This window comes from Thalassophryne amazonica, chromosome 19, assembly GCF_902500255.1.
Source record: "Thalassophryne amazonica chromosome 19, fThaAma1.1, whole genome shotgun sequence".
Taxonomy (NCBI): Eukaryota; Metazoa; Chordata; class Actinopteri; order Batrachoidiformes; family Batrachoididae; genus Thalassophryne; species Thalassophryne amazonica.
The window spans coordinates 140,263-161,666 of NC_047121.1; the positions used below are offsets into that span (position 1 = coordinate 140,263).

The following is a 21,404-nucleotide window of genomic DNA, read 5'->3' on the forward strand; positions in this document are numbered from 1 at the left end:
ACGATTAATTGTCAGACAAATAATTGAGATTGACGAATATATTGTCTATTTTTTCCCCTTTTTTCCCTTCTTTATATTCTACTATCGTAGTACAAGGCTACACAACTCTGGAAGAACATTTGGCTTCTGTGAGCGGAGAAACTGGGAATAGTGCAACATTTTTATTTTTATCTTCATTTTACCTACAGTCCCACCTTTTTCTGATTTGTGGTTGTTTCTGTTGCATTTCTGAAATTGTTTCTCCTCATCAGTCACGTTTTGTGCTTAAACACTGCATTAAGCTCAAGATTGAACAAATAAATACCTTTGGAAAATAACAGCTGTTAAAGTTCAGAGTTCTCACCTGCTTTTTGTGATCTGTGTGTCTGAACATCACAGTTTCTCCACGTCAGGGTTTTGTTTTTGTTTTTTTCGCTCAGTTCATTCATGTATTCTCATTTTTTAAATATGGTTTTAAAGATATTTGATCGTTTATTTCATCTCATGATTTCATAAATTCAGTATATGACGCACACCTGGTGTGAACAGGACGGTAATGGCAGAATCACACTGGGAGAGAAAGTTCAGAGAGAAGTAAAGGCAGCTCCAAGTTTTGGTTTTGTTTTTTTTAAACATGTTCACTCGGGTAAAAATCCTCTCTCTGCGCCGCGCACGCTGTGCACTGATGGTTCCCAGCAGCGTGTCATGCCTCCATTCAGGAATCTCCCTCACCCACCCCCTCCCTAGTAGTCTGCAGCTTGTTGACTCCGCGCGCGCGCGCGCGCACACACACACAGACACACACACCAACAGCTCCTTCGGTAAACTCCGCATTTTAGAGAGGCACTGTTTTAGTCTGCCGTCTTATCCAAACGGCAGGACGGATCGTTCCTCAGCCTCCATGTTACTGTCCTGCCTTGAGACGAGAGCGAAACAGAGTGAGTGAGGCTGCAGCACAATGACATCAGATTCTGAGTTGTTTTATGCTTTGTGGATAAAATAAATAATTCACGGTAATCGCAAATATGAAAAATAATCGTGACTGGCGAATATTGTAATAACTGTGACTGCCCTAAACATGATTGGAATTAAGAAAATAGGAGCATCTTATTTACAATATGTGAAATGGAGTTTAGATGTGATAAGGTGATGCTAGTGCTGGAATTTGTAAACAAGTTGTTATTGCACATGATTTGTGGACATATTATTATTGCACATGATTTGAGGACATATTATTGCATGTGGTTATGTCACAGTGTTATTGTACAGTCTGACAGCAGCAGGGAGGAACGATCTGCGGTATCGTTCCTTCTTGTACTGAGGATGCCTCAGTCTGTCACTGAAGGAGCTGCTCAGCTCCACTACAGTCCGGTGCAGAGGGTGAGAGGAGTTGTTCATGATAGATTTGAACTTGGCTAACACCCTCCTCTCAGCCACTTCCTCCAAGGAGTCCAGAGGACAGCCCAGGACAGAACTAGTCCAGTTCTGTCCTGACCAGCTTATTCAGTCTCTTTCTCTTCCGCTCTGTGCTGCCCGGGGCCCAACAGACGACAGCATAGAGGAGAGCAGAGGCTACAACAGAGTCATAGAAAGCCTTAAGCAGAGGCCTGCTCACTCCAAAGGATCTCAGTCTCCTCAGGAGGTGGAGGCGACTCTGGCCTTTTTGTACAGGGCGCCGGTGTTGTGAGTCCAGTCCAGTTTGTTGTTGAGGTGAACACCCAGGTATTTGAAACTGTCCAGTCTCTAAATCCTCCCCCCTGGATGTTCACCGGTGGGTGAGGTGGTGGTTTCCTCCTGAAGTCGATCACCATCTCCTTCGTCTTACTGGTGTTGAGACACAAGTGGTTGCGCTCACACCAATCCATAAAGTCTGTGATGACTAGGGATGGGTATCGATAAGATTTTATTGATATCAATACCATTATCGATTCCGCTTATCGATCCGATTCCTTATCGATACCTCTTGTGAATTTTCTGTGTACTAAAAGTAGGCTTTACAGGTTTTCTATGTCAACAACGTTTTATTGAGTCTTAAAATAAATAAATATGAAATTGGTCACTGGATCCTTGATCTCTGGACATAAATAAATAAAATGTGTACAGTCACAGGATCCTTGATCTCTGGACATAAATAATGAAAATAAAAAAATCTGTACAGTTACTGGATCCTAGATCTCTGGAAGTACAAACTCAACAGTTCTTGTTTAAGAAGATAAGCATATTTGCTTTTTTGGGAAGGATCCTTGATCTTTCAGGGCTGATTGTGTCTCCAGCTGTAGAAAAGACCCTCTCAGATGGGGTTGAAGATGCCTGGACACACAGATAAGTAGCCGAAAGTGCTGAAAGCAACAGCATTGTGTCCCGTTTCTGCCACCACCAGATAGTGGGGTTAGCAGACACAGATGCTGGAAATAGGGTTCTGTACAGCTGGATCTCATGCTCCACTCTGTCAAGGATGAACTGGTTGGTCTGCAGCTGTTGGACTGTCTGCTGCAGCTGCTGGTCCTCCGCTGCAAACAGCTCCTCCAAGGCGGTCTTTGGTTTCTTTACTGGTATGATCTGAAACTAATTTGACCATAACCAAATTAATTTTAATTTCATATACACGAACAGTGAATTGCTGTGACAGTGATTTGATACTATTGTCATAATGGACAGCGCTTACTTCCTCTTCCTCCTCTTCATCATCACACCGTGGCTGTTGATTCCTCTCTTCTTGCTCAGGTGGCTTAAGGAGAAAATAACAATGAGTGTATGGAACATGAGGAAATCTCACAATAGAAATGTGCCACAATTAAATCACTATCATACCTCTTGCTCCACTGGACTATTTACTGCTACTGCCTTTAATCGGTCCCAGATGTCATCCGTGTCCTTTTTTAATTTAAACCGTGGGTCCGTTGCAGTAGCCTCTTCCAGGAAGGTGAGGACTTCAGCATCCTTCAAAAAAGAGAAAAGGGAGACACTCATCTAGCTGGGAACTATGACTTTTAGTATTTGTGATAAATGTCATGTTGCACAGTACCTGGTATCGTGTGGAGAGATCGGTCCAGATCTTTTCCTTTATGTTTCTTGAAAATGGAGAGTCCTCCCCCTGAACCATAAAGGTGCCCTCCAGTTTTTCAAGAATAGGAAGTATCTGCCCGCAGGTTGGATTTGTGTCAGTTGAGACACACAGGGTGGAAGTATAGAGGACGCGCATCAGCTTCACAAATTCCTCTGCCTTCCTGAAGTCCTCCCCATCCAACTTCTCCACCACTCTGGACATTCATTTTTCATAATTAACACAATCCTTCCATTGCATAGGAATAATAGCCACACAACCCCATCCTTACTTCTCCTTGCCACTCAGCTTCTTCAGCCGCGGGTCCATAGATGCAGCCTGAATGGCAGGGAACTGCTCAGAAAATCTCTCCACCATTAAGTACAGTGAGTTCCATTGTGTCCTCACATCCAGGAGGAGCATATGCTGGGGCTTGTCTGAAAAATAGAAAAGTTAAAAATACACACACCTGTAGTGTAAGAAAAAGTGCATGTACATCACAGCCATAACACAAATAATAACATTACATAGTAATCATTAGTTTGTTTACAATTCAAGCAATCTGGAGGAATTTCACCACCAGGGGGCGGCAGCCCAAATGTTGGGGTGTCACTGCCAAAAATGTTTAATGTCCCAGGCCAGCATTAAGCACCAAAAACAGTTCTTTCACCTTCAGGTTCAAAAATGGTCATGTATAATACATCCAAAATATTATTAATTATTATTCCCACTGTAGCAAAGTGCTTGCTCACAGGGGGTCGTTTTGACCGTTGGGGTTTTACATAATTATTGTATGGCCTTGCCTTACAATATAAAGCGCCTTGGGGCAACTGTTTGTTGTGATTTGGCGCTATATAAAAAAATTGATTGAATTGATTGATTGATTATAGTACTAGTACTATCATTGGCAATGATAGTAGTAGTACTACTAGATGATGAGTAGTGGTAGTAGTAGTAGTAATAGTAGTAGTAGTAGTAGTAGTAGTAGTAGTGAAATATGATTCTTACTGAGGAGTTTCTGCTTTTCTCTGAGGACAACTTTGGCCATGTGGGAGCTCTTCATCCACACCACGACTGCCCGGACTCTTGCCACCCAGTTTGACACAGTCTGGCATTTTTGGATCTTCTGTGCTGCCAGGTTCAGAGTGTGGGCAAAGCATCCAATCTTTTGGACATTAAGCCGTTTCAACGCCACGTCCATGTTCCCTGCATTGTCCACCGTGGCTGCCACAACTTTGTCCCTGACTTTGAAATGGTCTAGGATGTTGCCAATTTCCTCTGCCACTGCTGCGCCTGTCTGTGCTTGATAGACAGCTTTGGTTTGAAGAACCTTGCCTTTAACTACACCATCCTTAATATAATGTAGTGTAACAGTCAGATAGTGGTCTTGATTAAGACTTGTCCACCCATCTGCTGTTATTGCTGCCTTTTTAACATCCTTTAGATCCTCTAGTAAATTTTCCTTTTCAACATTATACCATGCGGGGATCAGCTGGTTGGACAGGGTATCTCTTGATGGCAGGTTATATCTGGGGCATAGTTTCTTTGTCATCTCCCTACAAAATGTAAAACTGGCATTATTTATCACTGTATATATTTTTATCACACTCATAATTTATGAGTATGATCATGACATTTTTCTTTTTGCAATATTGCTCAAAGATCCAATGCTACAGTTTTAATAATTAATAGTTAGTGTCTGTTACCTCAAGTTGTTTTATAAATAACTGAAGAAATAAAGCTTAATAACGTTTTATTATTTATGAACCTTAACCTACCTGAATGCTGGCTCCTCCACTGTTGAGAAAGGGTGCAAACCTTTCACAATGAATTTGGTGAGTGCATGATGACATTCATCGATCATGTCCTGTGATAACTTGCTTCTTGCGGCAAGTGTGAACGGGGTCGGCTGGCTAAATGGAGGGGGCGAGGGGCTGGGATGTGAAGTTGGAGATGGTGGATCCCTGCAGGCAGCAGGAGTGCTTGGTCCACCGCTAATATTGTCTAAAATGGATCAAATGACAGAATATTTGTTTTGTTTACGTTAAATAATGTTACAGCATAGGTCATTGAAATTGCTAATATTAACATACAGGAGGACAGAAAATAAGCAAAACTTACCCTGGCCATCTTTGCTCTCCGGCGGAGTTGCAGCGGCTGAACTTTTCCGAAACTTGTCGAACATGTGACATTCTTGATAGTTAACGCCATGTGTCAACAAATGTTTAAGCATGTTTGAGGTGTTGCCACCTTTACATGATATAACAGCGCTGCAAAAGTTGCACTTCACACTGTTAGTGTCCTTTTTCTCAAAATGAAGCCATGCTTTCGACTGCTTCACTCGCTCTGGTCTCTCCGCCATTGTTTAGGAAAATTCTGCTGCTGTGTTGACGACGAGCGTGACTGGTGTGCAGCATGTCACGTGACGTCGACGTAAATTCCAGCCGAGCCTCCCACTGAAGGACCGATAAGGGGATCGTTAAACAAAATGGCTATTGATATCGGTGGATCGAATTATTTCTTATCGGTTCTTGACAGGAACCAGTTATCGATACCCATCCCTAGTGATGACCAACCGGTACTCCACCTTGTTCCCTTCAGACACACAACCCACAATGGCGGAGTCATCAGAGAACCTCTGGAGATGGCAGCTGTCTGTGTTGTAGGTGAAGTCCGAGGTGTACAGGGTGAAGAGGAAAGGCGAGAGGACGGTGCCCTGGGGGCCCCGGTGCTGCACCTTACCACCTCAGACTGACAGCCGTGCAGCCGCACGTATTGCGGGCGGTCAGTGAGGTAGTCGATGGTCCAGGCAGCGAGATGTCCATCCACACCTGCATCCTCCAGCTTCCCCCACAGCAGCAGCAGTCTGATGGTGTTGAAAGTGCTGGAGAAATCAAAGAACATGATTCTCACAGCGCTCCCGCCGGTCTCCAGGTGGGTGAGCGACCGCTGCAGCAGGTAGATGACAGCGTCATCTACCCCGATGTTGGGCCTGTAGATGAACTGCAGCGGGTCCAGGATGTTACATGACATTATAATGGCTTCATGTCAGAATCTAAGTTTCTCCAGGCCAAGAGAACCCAAACTTTATGACCTCACGCTAAGGCCAGACCCTCTCAAGACTGCAAGACAATATCCCTTCCACAACACATGGTCATAAAACTTTGTCTTGACAAGCAGCTATTATATTTAGGTTGAAGTAAAGAACAAGACATTCTTTTAAAATAAGAATTGCATCAGTATTTCTTTTATTCATATATAAAAAAATTCTAATGTGTTGTATTGATTAATCAAACAAAAATGTTTTGCATATAATCATTCCAGTTTATTGACATGTGCTCATTTATGTGGTTAAGGGTGATCTTTCTGCATTATTATGTTGATGGTGAAATATTCTGTTTATCCAAAGAATGTGTCCGACTTATAATAATGTGTGTCCATTTGAATGTCTGAGAACAAATAGTATACCAAAACTGTTAATGTGTTTACATAGTTGAATCATATCTGTCTGCCCTCTGAGGACTTGAAGTTTTCTGTGAGATTACACACCCTAAATGGCCGGAGTTTGGTGACGTCAGTCCCCTTTAAAAAGTTAGAACAGAGTCTTGCCGCTGGCTCTCTGCCCCTTTCTTGTCTCTCTTTCTTTGTTAAATGCTTAATTTTTATTCTTGGGCCAAGGCCCCATTGCTAAGCTAAGGCTACCACGTGGCATTCATTCTTTGTTTTATTCTTGTCTCAATTTTTGAGAATTTTAACCTGATGCATTAAGGTGCGTCAAGTCTTTCGAAGTTTTAAGAGAACTTCCGAGCTGAACTTTTCACAATAATAGCGAATTTACAGAAAAGCGACTTTTCCTTTTTTTGTAATTTTTCCTGATGCTTTTATTATTATTACCTTTATTTAACCAGGAAAAGAGTCTCATTGAGATTAAAAATCTCTTTTACCATTGTGTCCTGGCCAAGACAGGCAGCAAGGTTACATGTCAATTTCAACATTCCACCACACATACAGAATAAACAATTACCAACCAATGAAAAAGTTTCAGTGTGAAAGTTCAGAAACTGCACTGTGCCCCGAGTAATAATTAAATAATAAGTACTAAACCCTAAATTGTTAATTATTTTGGTGACTCATCAGATGGGCCTAATCCGATCTAATTAAATTTGGGAGTTTAACTACTTATGTTGCTACATCTTTATGGTCCGCCGGTGTGAGCTGATCCTGAATATTTGTAAATTACATTACATTCTTATGGTGCTCCCGTGTGGAGATGGCATAAAGATTTAAATATATATTTCGTTACATATTTTATGGTGCTCCGTGCAAGGCATATAAATAAAATACGCTACAAAGGTGACATTTGAATATGTTGCTTTGGACTATCTGACATGTAAAATACATAGCAAAGATAATGTTTTTTTTTTAAATCATGGGAACCCTTTTTTGTCATAAATTGGTTTGAATATTTCTACCATTCTTGCAAGAAGGTTTGTATCACAGCTGCAAATGCTTTGCCTCATAAAAAATACCCTATCATGTATGGCAGTGTAATTTACATTTAATTTAATTTATGTGGTTATTTTTTCTGTATAGAATGATTACTGAATCTCTCACCTGTATAGATTTTTAAAATTTTGAATTTAAAATGTGTAAGTGAGCAAAATGTGTTACTTTGTTTTTGTGTTATGTGTTCTTGTTTTATTTTTTGAAAATTTATACCCCGTAACACTTATTCGGAATTAGGAGGAATCAAGCAGAATCAGCCGGAATGAAAAAAAAAAAAAAAGATAACAAAATTTGTGCCACACTTGGGAGGGACCTGCAAACAGGCAGACATTATTACAGCTCTGTAAGAATGCCATTGGAATACTCAGAATGTGCTCCGAACCACCTCAAATTATTCTTGCACATTCCGTGTGTATTAAGGCCCTGTCACATCTTGACGATGTAGCTTGCGTATGCCGACCGTATTAAAAACGCTGGCATACGTCTAATAAATTAATGTAGCTGTCACACCTTGACGATTAACCAGCATATGCCGACAGCCCCGTTTCCACAGAGTGGTTCGGGTCAGTACTGCACAGTGTGACGCGAGTCAGAAACAGAGTAATTTAACATTATTTTATTCTGTGAAGGTGGATCATTTTAATCGCGGCCAGAATGCTGATTGGTTGAGTGACAGCTGTGGTAAACGCTGCTGTGAATGAATGAAGCGCTGTGACTCTAAACATTGATGAGAACAGTGTGGAAGGAAAAGGACTGGTGGGCCACTGTGAGGAGGGTTATGGTTCAAAATTTTGAACCATAACCCTTTTCAGTTCTAGTTAGTTTGTGTGATATTTTACTCTTATTCAGTAATTTATGATACATGGGGCCCACCCATGTCTCATGTTGATGTGTTCAACCACTTTTTTCTATCTTCTTAGTTCATTTGTATTTTTTCTTACCCTCTTAATTAATTTCTTTAGTACTAACATGCATCAGGAGTAGATATTCGGTCTGACATCAGGGCTGCAGGTTGTCAGCGGTATGTATTACTTTGTCCAGCCACGTCCACACAAGCTTTCTTTTGTAATCTTGATCATTTCTCAGACACACTTGTCATCTTTCTCTTTTATCCTTTCCAGCACATTTTCCTCACAAAAAAAAAAAAACTGTCCAAACTTCCAATTTTTTTTTCGCTTGCCGCCATTATACATCCCATAATACGCAGTTCTCGCATGGGAGATGTTTTTCAGGAAAAGTAAAGTTTTTACTGCTTATACCCTGCCTTCACTGGGTATGAGTCATTTGGGACCACAGCAGCTCATCTGAGACAGAGTCTCTACATCCAAAGCGAACAAAGGGGCTAATGTGATTTATTATGAAATAATGCTGAATTTATGGGGGACCGTTCGGTCGGAGACACCGGCAAGCCTCGTGCACACCGCGCTGTTCAGTAACAACAACGCCCGGTGGCTAATGTGAGAACTGTCAAACACATCACACATCAATTTTTTTTTTAAATGATAGACAGGTGACTAACCGCCCCCCCCCAGGGCTACTTCCTTGGTATTTTCTAGTAGCCATGGGTCTCCTCTTCAGGAAAAAGCATGTTAACATTAAAAAAAAATAAGAAATACAAACAAACTTCTCGAGGCACTTACTACAAGCATTCTTAATGTTGCGTGACACAAATCAGCCAGGATGAGACGATTTACCCACACTGACTTCAAATATGAGTGAATTAAGTATGTTTATTACATTTTTTTTTTTTGGTGGTTTGTGTTGAGTTTTGTAAATGAAGAAAAATGCCAGTGACCGTCCTGAAAGTGCTTTATGTATTCAGAGCTGGAATGCCATCTAGTGTTCAAGAGATGAAATTTCAGCCTCTGACCCAGCAGTAAATAAATTTAATTCTTTCACCAAAACATCAAATCTAGGCTTGCATCTTAGATGTACCTTCTGGCAAATTGTACCTGTAATTTTGAGATCTGCACAATAAATGTTTTCAAAATTACATTATATCTGTTTTTGTTTTTATTTTGATCAATTTGCCTTTGCTAAGGAACCCATTCAGAAACATATAATTTTTACACTTAGATTGACAGTATATCTACGTGAAGGAATTCAATTTATACTGTGATATGAATTTTAGGTCATACTGTACAACCCTATACCACTCAAAATGTTGGTATTGAAGTGCTCTTTCACATGATATATGATAAATGCAAATTAGGTCAACAAGTAGGTCACCATAGGTCAGAAGGTCACAGAATGTAGTCGATGCCCAAAATCTGACCCATGCCTCTTTATGTCAGTGTCCTGGTGCTAAATGGGAAATTTTGTCAAGTTAACACCCCAAGAAGTGACCCTTGGTGTCCCTGCAACAAATCAAAAGTTCTAATGCTCAATTATTTTGCACATGTTGCTTCTATTACAAGTGATGTAAAGGTATTTGTCAAAGGTGATGAAAAACTGCTATTTTGGTTTAGGGGTAATTCACTGTCATAACATCATGTCAGTCCACAGGAAAAAAATTACCACTCAGAATGTTGATATTCAAGTACACTTTTGGATAGAGTATGGAAATTAAGTCGATAAGTAGGTCCAGGGGTCAAAAGGTCACTGAAACTGGCCTTGCATAAAATTCTGTATAACTATGTTAACTGCATGTCCTTGGTTTTCAGTCCCAAATGAGTTTACACCTGTATGCATTTCATTTCACATCAACTATCCACTAGCTTTTTTATATCATAATATAGAAGGATAGGTCACCAGTGCTACCACCTGGGGGTTGAGTAGATTACTAGGGCCTAGGCCTACTGATGATGCTGCTCCACACATCACAAGTACCAATTTTCTGATGCTGCTCTATATCACAAGTACCAATTCTCTGAAATGATCTCATAAAAACGGCATAATCATCTACAAAAGCTCTGACATTCCAACATGTAAATGTTTAATCAGGGTACAGGCAGGTGCAGAACATTACAGACCTTTATTAGGCCCATAGCCTTTGAATATTCAACTGATATAAACATGATTTATTCAGAAAGTGAAAGTGCACAGACCAACTCAAAACACCAGGCCCTATTGTGATCAATGTTGATATCGGTTTCCACCAGTAGATATATTCTTAGGGAGAACTGCCCAATACTGAATAAGTCATGACAAATCAAAGATGACCACTGAAATTAGTTTTGTGTCATTTCTGCACTCCCAATTTATGACATTGGGTTCCACGAGAATGGAACCAACTTTCTTTCATGAGTCTGTCTTGACATGTGGCCCAGCCAGAGCACAGACCTGAATCCGATTGAACATCTCTGGAGAGATCTGAAAATGGCTGTGCACTGATGCTCCCCATCCAACCTGATGGAGCTTGAGAGGTGCTGCAAAGAGGAATGGACCAACTGCCCAAAGATAGGTGCACCAAGCTTGTGGCATCATATTCATGAAGACTTGAGGCTGTAATTGCTGCCAAAGGTGCATCAACAAAGTATTGAGCAAAGACTGTGAAAACTTATGTACATGTGACTTTTTTCTTTTTTTGCAAATTTACTAAATAAATAAATAAATAAAAATAATAATAATAATAATAATAAAAAACTACGAACAACTTTTTTTCATGTTGTCATTATGGGATGTTGTGAGTAGAATTTTGAGGGAAAAAATGAACTTCATTAATTGTGGAATAAGGCTGTAACAAAACAAAATGTGGAAAAAGTGAAGAGCTGTGAACTTTCCTGATGCACTATTATGTACTCAATACAAGTCTTTTATCACATAGCCCACAGAAACACTGACACTACCACAGCTGCATGCATGCACACACACCACAACAGTCAGACACAAAAGTGAAGTTGTACACTTACGCCACACTCTCCATGTATTGATCCATTGACCAGGATCCTGCCACAGTACAGGCCTGGACATGTTGAGCTCATGACCACAGCTGGAGGAAAAATAGAAACACTTCTTACAACCACAAGCAACAGTAAACAGTTGCATTTTTTTTTTTTTACATGGAGTAGATACTTCTACTCTGTCTACTCCACACAGATTTACCATAGAGTGCCATACTTTGTATTTCTTCAAAACTGAGGAAAATAAGGTCCAAGACATAGCCAGTGACTTGGAAATGTTCATGTATCTATCCTCTGACTTGTCTGAAGAAAACTGGCAATAAAACTGACTTACAGATTTACAAATAATATGCATATGTCGCAGACATGAATGAACAAAGCTCCTTGCCATATAACCATGTCCTTTAGGTCCTTCAGACTTTTTTCAGTAAAATGATTCTTGGGAGCATGAGAATGGCGAAAACCTCTCAGCTTCTGGGGGGGGGGGGGGGGGGGGGGGGTGTCCCCATACCCCCCACCTTTTTAAGCATTTTCCTTATTTTGCCTTTCAGCTTCTGGAGGACTCTGCCTCCCATACTCCCCACCTTTTTAAGCATTTTCCTTATTTTGCCTTTCAGCTTCTGGAGGACTCTGCCTCCCATACTCCCCACCCTTTTAAGCATTTTTCTTTTTTTGCTTTTCAGCTGACCCCCTTAATTACAGCCCTCTTAACCCCTGCCACTTTAAGCATTTTTTTTTTAATGTAGGTATAAATTAATATTCAAAGTTTTCAGCCAGTTGACAGTAGGGCTGTACAATATAGCCAAATTATATATCAATATTGTCATATAAATTGTCATGTAAATGTCACTTATATACATGCTGTCCATATTCTTGAGCCGCTTAGGTGGGTAGGGAGAATTCCCATGGGATAAAAAAGCTTTTCAACCGACCATCCCTGGTTTTCAAGACCAGGCACCTAAGTGGCTCTACTCTCTTTATATATAAAAAAAAAAAAAAAAAAAAAAAAAAAAAAAAATTTTCAGTGTACCTTAGTAAACACTAGTAGAGTTCCACCTTAGATTTGGAATGTATAATAGAAGATATACCTTACTGAATTTTCATATCAATATGATATACGATATGACTTTGATTTGACACAAAGTGCAGCAACAATGAAAATTAAACATTCTTAAACAAAACAGTAATAATACCACACTCATTTTGCACTCGTCAAATCAAATCAACTTTATTTATATAGCGCCAAATCACAACAAACAGTTGCCCCAAGGCGCTTTATATTGTAAGGCAAAAGCCATACAATAATTACAGAAAAATCCCAACGGTCAAAATGACCCCCTCTGAGCAAGCACTTGGCGACAGTGGGAAGGAAAACTCCCTTTTAACAGGAAGAAACCTCCAGCAGAACCAGGCTCAGGGAGGGGCAGTCTTCTGCTGGGACTGGTTGGGGCTGAGGGGAGAGAATCAGGAAAAAGACATGCTGTGGAAGAGAGCAGAAATCACTGATTAAATGCAGAGTGGTGCATACAGAGCAAAAAGCGAAAGAAACACAGTGCATCATGGGAACCCCCCAGCAGTCTAAGTCTATAGCAGCATAACTAAGGGATGGTTCAGGGTCACCTGATCCAGCCCTAACTATAAGCTTTAGCAAAAAGGAAAGTTTTAAGCTTAATCTTAAAAGAGGGTGTCTGTCTCCCTGATCCGAATTGGGAGCTGGTTCCACAGGAGAGGAGCCTGAAAGCTGAAGGCTCTGCCTCCCATTCTACTCTTACAAACCCTAGGAACTACAAGTAAGCCTGCAGTCTGAGAGCGAAGCGCTCTATTGGGGTGATATGGTACTATGAGGTCCCTAAGATAAGATGGGACCTGATTATTCAAAACCTTATAAGTAAGAAGAAGAATTTTAAATTCTATTCTCGAATTAACAGGGAGCCAATGAAGAGAAGCCAATATGGGTGAAATATGCTCTCTCCTAGTCCCATCTTATCTTAGGGACCTCGTAGTACCATATCACCCCAATAGAGCGCTTCGCTCTCAGACTGCAGGCTTACTTGTAGTTCCTAGGGTTTGTAAGAGTAGAATGGGAGGCAGAGCCTTCAACTTTCAGGCTCCTCTCCTGTGGAACCAGCTCCCAATTCAGATCAGGGAGACAGACTCCCTCTCTACTTTTAAGATTAGGCTTAAAACTTTCCTTTTTGCTAAAGCTTATAGTTAGGCTGGATCAGGTGACCCTGAACCATCCCTTAGTTATGCTGCTATAGACGTAGACTGCTGGGGGGTTCCCATGATGCACTGTTTCTTTCTCTTTTTGCTCTGTATGCACCACTCTGCATTTAATCATTAGTGATTGATCTCTGCTCCCCTCCACAGCATGTCTTTTTCCTGGTTCTCTCCCTCAGCCCCAACCAGTCCCGGCAGAAGACTGCCCCTCCCTGAGCCTGGTTCTGCTGGAGGTTTCTTCCTGTTAAAAGGGAGTTTTTCCGTCCCACTGTAACCAAGTGCTTGCTCACAGGGGGTCGTTTTGACCGTTGGGGTTTTACATAATTATTGTATGGCCTTGCCTTACAATATAAAGCGCCTTGGGGCAACTGTTTGTTGTGATTTGGCGCTATATAAAAAAATTGATTGATTGATTGATAGTCCCTGTCAGTACACTAGCTGCAGCATTTTGAATTAACTGAAAGCTTTTCAGGGAACTTTTAGGACAACCTGATAATAATGAATTACAATAGTCCAGCCTAGAGGAAATTGTTGTGTGCCCGGCCGCAGTGAAGCTGAAGCTGCAAGCTTCACTGCGGATTCACCCAGTCTTCCATGTCTCCCGCATCAAGCCATACCACACCTCTTCCCTCTGCACTCCTGGACCGGCACCGCCTCCTGTCCGGATCATCGATGGGGAGCCTGCCTGGACTGTGTGCAGGCTCCTGGACGTCCGTAGACAGGGCCGGGGTTTCCAGTATCTGGTGGACTGGGAGGGTTATGGACCTGAAGAGCGCCCCTGGGTGAAGAGGAGCTTCATCCTGGACCCGGCCCTCCTGGCCGATTTCTACCGCCGACATCCGGACAAACCTGGTCGGCCGCTGAAGAGGAGGTACTGCTGGCCCACCACCAGAGGGCGCCCTGCCTGAAGTGCGGGCTTCAGGCACGAGAGGGCACCGAAGCAACCGGGAGTGGCAGCTGTCATTAATCATCAGCACCAGCTGTCACTCATCATCACCAACCACATCACCATAAAGGCCGGGCAGCATCTTCACCTCGCTGCCGAGAAATCGTTCTACCTAACAGGTAAACACTCAGCCGTAGTTTTGTTTTGAACATTTGCAGGCGTACCTGTTTAACTGGTCAGCAGCTGGAAGCTGGGAGGAGATGACGCTCTTCGCTCCTCGTATAAATAGTCTTTCAGGCGCTGCACGTTATTGTTCCTGTGTGACTGTGCGTAAGAGGTGGAGGTGTTTCCCACCCGTTTCTGACTGTTTGCTGGGTGTGCACGCACCCACCATCACCAGTCTGTTTTTCTGCCAGCAGTACCAGATCTGACAGCTGGAGGCAGTGGCCACCTGGGGACTCAGCGCTTGGTGGCTCCGGAGTGCTCCAGATCCGTTGGCAGTGGAAGACGTGTGGAATCCGGCTCTTCTCTGGACAGGCGTCTATCCTCGAGCCTGCCCACACGTCACCGTGAATTATTGACTGCTATTCTAAATTGTTGTCTGTTGTGCACATTCACAACATTAAATTGTTGTATTTTGGCTTATTCCATTGTCCGTTCATTTACGCCCCCTGTTGTGAGACGTGTACCTACACTTTCACAACAGGAAATAAATGCATGAATTAGTTTTTCAGCATCACTCTGAGACAAGACCTTTCTAATTTTAGAGATATTGCACAAATGCAAAAAAGCAGTCCTACATACGAGGTCTGTGAGAAAAGTAACATACCTTTTTATTTTTTTCAAAAACCATATGGATTTGAATCACTTGCGATTACATCAGCCAACCTTGAACCCTTGTGCCCATGCGTGAGTTTTTTCACGCCGGTCGGTTACGTCATTCGCCTGTGGGCAGGCTTTGAGTGAGGAGTGGTCCACCCCTCCCGTCGGAATTCCTTTGTCTGACTTCTTCGTGAGAGACTGGCGCTTTGCTTGATCAAAATTTTTTCAGAACCTGTGAGGCACATCCAAGTGGACACCATTCGAGAAATTCAGCTGGTTTTCGATGAAAATTTTAACGGCTGATGAGAGATTATGGAGTGTTACTGTCGCTTTAAGGACTTCCCACGGAGCGGGACGTCGCGCCGCACTTGGAGGCGCCGTCGTCAGCCTGTTTCGAGCTGAAAACCTCCAAATTTAAGCCTCTGTTGACCCAGGACGTCGGGAGAGAACAGAGAACTTTCAGAAGAGGTCGGGATCAGCAGTTTATCCGGACATTCCACTGTTAAAGGAGATTTTGTAATGAAAGACGTGCGGACGGATTCGCGCGTTGGCACCCAGCCACTCATGGCGTGGCTCCACAGCAAAACACCTCCGTGTTGATAACCATTCGTAAGATTCAGGCGGTTTTCGATGGCTTTCAGTCGAGTGAGTATCCGAGAAATTGTTTAACAGCTGGGCATGTTCAAACTTGCCCTGTTAGGCTTCCAACGGAGGTGTTTTGCTGAGGCGGCACGCCGCGCCGGCTACCTGCCGACGCGCCAACCAACAGGCGTGAAAAAACTCTCACATGCCCACGAGGGTTCAAGCTTGTCTGATGCAATCACACGTGACTCAAATTCATATGGTTTTTGAAAAAAATAAAAAGGTCCGATACTTTTCTCACAGACCTCGTATTTGCTTAATATGCGCACTGAAGGACATATCCTGATCAAAAATGACTCCAAGATTTCTCACAGTATTACTGGAGGTCAGGGTAATGCCATCCAGAGTAAGGATCTGGTTAGACATTATGTTTCTAAGATTTGTGGGGCCAAGTACAATAACTTCAGTTTTATCTGAATTTAAAAGCAGGAAATTAGAGGTCATCCATGTCTTTATGTCTGAAAGACATTCCTGCAGTTTAACTAACTGTCCCCTCTGGCTTCATGGATAGATAAAGCTGGGTATCATCTGCGTAACAATGAAAATTTAAGCAATGCTTTCTAATAATACTGCCTAAGGGAAGCATGTATAAAGTGAATAAAACTGGTCCTAGCACAGAACCTTGTGGAACTCCATAATTAACCTTAGTCTGTGAAGAAGATTCCCCATTTACATGAACAAATTGTAATCTATTAGATACATATGATTCAAACCACTGCAGCACAGTGCCTTTAATACCTATGGCATGCTCTAATCTCTGTAATAAAATTTTATGGTCAACAGTATCAAAAGCAGCACTGAGGTCTAACAGAACAAGCACAGAGATGAGTCCACTGTCTGAGGCCATAAGAAGATCATTTGTAACCTTCACTAATGCTGTTTCTGTACTATGATGAATTCTGAAACCTGACTGAAACTCTTCAAATAGACCAGTCCTCTGCAGATGATCAGTTAGCTGTTTTACAACTACCCTTTCAAGAATTTTTGAGAGAAAAGGAAGGTTGGAGATTGGCCTATAATTTGCTCATTAACTCATCATAAGGTTAGGATACTGTGTCCTCCAAAAGTATTGGGACACTTGGAATTTCACACATTTTAATTTGTTTATGCCATTTTAAGTACAAGAAAAACAAAAAATAAAGAATAAAAATTTCTAAAATCATCTTCCTCAAACTCAAACTGAAAGTAAATCTCTAAAACTTGATAAAACCTGTAAATAATAATTAGTTTTATTGCCAGTTTTCTTCAGACAAGTCAGGGGATGGAAACATGATAAGTGATAAGAATGGTGACAAAGGTCAGTTTCAGTTTGTACAGGGGTCAAAAGTTAAAGTTGCTCCATTAATTTTGCTCCAGCTGTATTTGTGCTGAATTTGATGCTTGTATCACCATTTGAGGGATTGTTTCAGTTATCTGCTGCACTAATAAGCCAACAGAGCATGAACCAGCTGTTGCCTGTTAGCTTAAATGTGTATATAAGACAACCCAAATTAAAGGAGAAATGCTGCTTTTAACAACCTGGACCTCATTTCTAGCATAAAATACGGTCGTTTACTCACCAATATAAGTTTGGTGTGATTAGAAGTCCATAGTTCAAACGACGTGTTCAGTTCAAATCTGAAGCAAACATTTTTCTTCTTCTACTAAGGTGGATTAGAACTTTTTGTGGTACACAGCACAAACTACTGAACAGGAGGAACCGGGCAGGCAATGTGACTCACTGATTTGAAAATGCAGGTCTTTCAACCAGACGTGTGGTGCTGTGACATGTCAATCAATCATCTGTATCCAATCAGATTTTAGGAGAGTACAGTGAAACCCTGGCCTCCACTCTAGCTCCACCCATGCCAGGAAGTGTTCAACATTTCCTGTTTCACTGTGACTGAGAATTCGGCACTTCCTGTTTGAGTGTAATACATTTCCCCATTAGAGATGGATCTGGTCAGGGTATATCATCATGGCTTGGGCGCACATATGGACATATAGAGAACTCTAGCTGCCCAGCATGGCATCATCTGGAGTTTAAGCACATTAAAAAGGATGCTGAGGGTGAAGCGTCTCCCCGTCGTGAGGATGACAATTTAGGCCATATTATGAAGTTCATTTTGAACGAAAGGAAAACATACGCACATTTTATTAATTTGAGGGCTCAATTAAAGGAAAACGTGCACAGGAATTATCACGGCCAGGAAAACGTACGCACGTTTTATTTGAGAGCAAGTCTTATTAATTCGTTTTTGGAAGTGTGTCAGATATATTTTCTTTCTAACTATACTCAACAAAAATATAAACACAACACTTTTGGTTTTGCTCCCATTTTGTATGAGATGAACTCAAAGATCTAAAACTTTTTCCACATACACAATATCACCATTTCCCTCAAATATTGTTCACAAACCAGTCGAAATCTGTGATAGTGAGCACTTCTCCTTTGCTGAGATAATCCATCCCACCTCAATCAAGATGCTGATAAGACACCATGATTAGTGCATAGGTGTTCCTTAGACTGCCCACAATAAAAGGCCACTCTGAAAGGTGCAGTTTTGTTTTATTGGGGGGGGGATACCAGTCAGTATCTGGTGTGACCACCATTTGCCTCACGCAGTGCAACACATCTCCTTCGCATCATCCGTGAAGAGAACACCTCTCCAACGTGCCAAACGCCAGCGAATGTGAGCATTTGCCCACTCAAGTCGGTTACGACGACGAACTGGAGTCAGGTCGAGACCCCGATGAGGACGACGAGCATGCAGATGAGCTTCCCTGAGATGATTTCTGACAGTTTGTGCAGAAATTCTTTGGTTATGCAAACCGATTGTTTCAGCAGCTGTCTGAGTGGCTGGTCTCAGACGATCTTGGAGGTGAACATGCTGGATGTGGAGGTCCTGGGCTGGTGTGGTTACATGTGGTCTGCGGTTGTGAGGCTGGTTGGATGTACTGCCAAACTCTCTGAAATGACTTTGGAGACGGCTTATGGTAGAGACATGAACATTCAATACACGAGCAACAGCTCTGGTTGACATTCCTGCTGTCAGCATGCCAATTGCACGCTCCCTCAAATCTTGCAACATCTGTGGCATTGTGCTGTGTGATAAAACTGCACCTTTCAGAGTGGCCTTTTATTGTGGGCAGTCTAAGGCACACCTATGCACTAATCATGGTGTCTAATCAGCATCTTTGTATGGCACACCTGTGAGGTGGGATGGATTATCTCAGCAAAGGAGAAGTGCTCACTATCACAGATTTAGACTGGTTTGTGAACAATATTTGAGGGAAATGGTGATATTGTGTATGTGGAAAAAGATTTAGATCTTTGAGTTCATCTCATACAAAATGGGAGCAAAACCAAAAGTGTTGCGTTTATATTTTTGTTGAGTGTAGTTACATGGAAATAGATTTATTGGCGGGGAAGGGGAGAGCAGTGGCGGTTCTTCAATTAATTATTCCCCGGGCGAGACCCCCTTCGAGCCCAACTCCCCCAAAAACCTACAACATTTTCCACAAACATCCTTTTTTTTATTATTATTTTAATATTATTATTACATTATATTTTTTTGGTCTTCATCTGTGGGTCAAAAGAAAATTTAAACTGAAATGTTACCAGCATTCCCATGTGTTTTTTACAGCAAGCCAGTCTGCCATGAAATGCACCCCTTCCTATCTCCCCCCTGGAAGGTGTCACATTGATGAAATTTGCTGTATCTATCAGTATCTGTGCTATGAATGTACTCTTAAAAGCATTTTACCTTGGGAGTAACAAAAGGATATTTTTTATGGGGGTGCATTTTATGGCAAGCCAGTCTGCCACAAAATGTACCCCCTCCTATCTCCCCCCTGGAAGGTGTCACATTGATGAAATTTGCTGTATCTATCAGTATATGTGCTATGAATCTATATCAATCACATAATGTTGGGGAGAAATACTTCTTTCATTTAATTAAGTTTTGTTGCCATTAGTTGTTTTTATATTATACACTTCTTCTGCATCTTTTTTTGTAAAATAAATGGAAATGTGATGTGTAAGAGACAGTGATGTGTAAGTAGTAGTTGTAGTAGTATTAATAAAAATAATAATAACTATTCATAAAAACTCACACATGAAGCGTCACAGGACTTACATTAATAAATTAATAGATTAATCGAAAAATATTTACATTAATAGAAAAATTGAACAATAAAACCATTTCCAAATCAAAACAAGTTACCTGCGTATAACTGCATTTCCCTGCTTTGTTGTATTTTACTTTAAAAAAAATTATACAATTTAGCAAATTAACACATTCATGAAATTTAATAAATTGATTAATTTGCTAAAACAGATCAAAGCAGTGGGTCAATCTCTAACAAAATCTATTCATTTAATTTACGGTAGCATATCCGCAAATCTGACAAAAAAAAAAAAATAATAAAGTTCCTCGGGGACCCATTTGTGCGAGCACCACTGAGGTCCTGGACATCGTTGCCTCAACTGTGTTGACAGCAATATCAATATGGAGCCAGGATTATATCAGACAATTTTGGACTACAAAGCCAAAGGGCAATATCCACCAAACATGGATAAAAAGGAAAAAAATTAAGTTCGGCGAAAAGCTTCAAAGTTTGTCGTCGAAGGTGAGTCAAGTGGTTTAATTATAAACACCACGTGCAGGCATTTATTTAATCTTATGTCCATATGCCAACTCCGTAATGCTTCATCTCGATCTATTTTCTGATAAAAATGTTTTCAATAAATTCTTTCCTAGATGGAGTGCTGCACTATTTAAAGGGTCCTGGTAAGGGCGTTATAAAGGTAGTTAGAGGAACGGAAGAGGCCAACGCCATTTTTGTGGATTTTCACGATAGCCCCAGAGGTGCACACAGTGGCCAAAAAAAGACCAGAGATGCAATATCAATAAGGTTTTTTTGGCCTGGAATGATGCTGACATTGATAAATGGGTAAGTGATCACTGTCATGTTGGGGCGGGGGGGTTGTCAGCATATCACACATAAATTTGTATGTGTTTCTTATACATCCAATGAATTCCAATTTTAAAGGGGCCTGGACAGTGTGTTCCAAATATAGAGTAAAAAAATAGCTGCAAAAATGAACAGCTTCGATAATTACCGGTCTAGCTGTGGCCAGGACACATATGTGTATTTTTGCCTTAAAGAGTTTAAGAAGGAGAGGGAGCTGAGCCAGAAAGTGAGGCTCTCAATTTACCAGTTGATTTACACTTGATTCCTCACCTATGGTCATGAACCTGGGAAGAGGCCTCAGGGAAGACCCCGATCATGCTGGATGGATTGTATTTCCCAGCAATCTTGGGAGCACCTCAGGATCCCCCAGGAAGCTTTGGGCTGAGGATAGGGAAGTGTGAGGTGAGGTACTTGGTCTTCTCCTACCACTGCAATCTGGACCCAGATAAACAGCTGAAAGTGAATGAATGAATACCCCATCCATCCATCCATTTTCTATACCCACTTA

The 21,404-nt window shown here is 41.5% G+C and overlaps 2 protein-coding genes across 3 annotated transcripts in view; both read right to left on the reverse strand.

The window, feature by feature from the left end:
* Nucleotides 1-21,404, reverse strand: part of jkamp (jnk1/mapk8 associated membrane protein) — a 186,456-nt gene that overhangs the window by 132,352 nt on the left and 32,700 nt on the right. For both annotated transcript variants that reach the window (XM_034195228.1, XM_034195227.1), the window contains exon 2: nt 11,380-11,459. In XM_034195228.1, the coding sequence (XP_034051119.1) occupies nt 11,380-11,451 (72 nt within the window). In that variant the 5' untranslated portion in view covers nt 11,452-11,459. The remainder of the gene's footprint in view (nt 1-11,379; nt 11,460-21,404) is intronic.
* Nucleotides 2,648-5,727, reverse strand: LOC117532011 (zinc finger BED domain-containing protein 1-like). Its single transcript, XM_034195226.1, has 5 exons — nt 4,801-5,727; nt 4,031-4,578; nt 3,315-3,459; nt 3,005-3,239; nt 2,648-2,919 (listed from the first exon to the last, which is right to left on the reverse strand). Exons 1-5 carry the CDS (start codon nt 4,884-4,886, stop codon nt 2,785-2,787), a joined length of 1,149 nt encoding a protein of 382 aa, XP_034051117.1. The 5' UTR covers nt 4,887-5,727; the 3' UTR covers nt 2,648-2,784.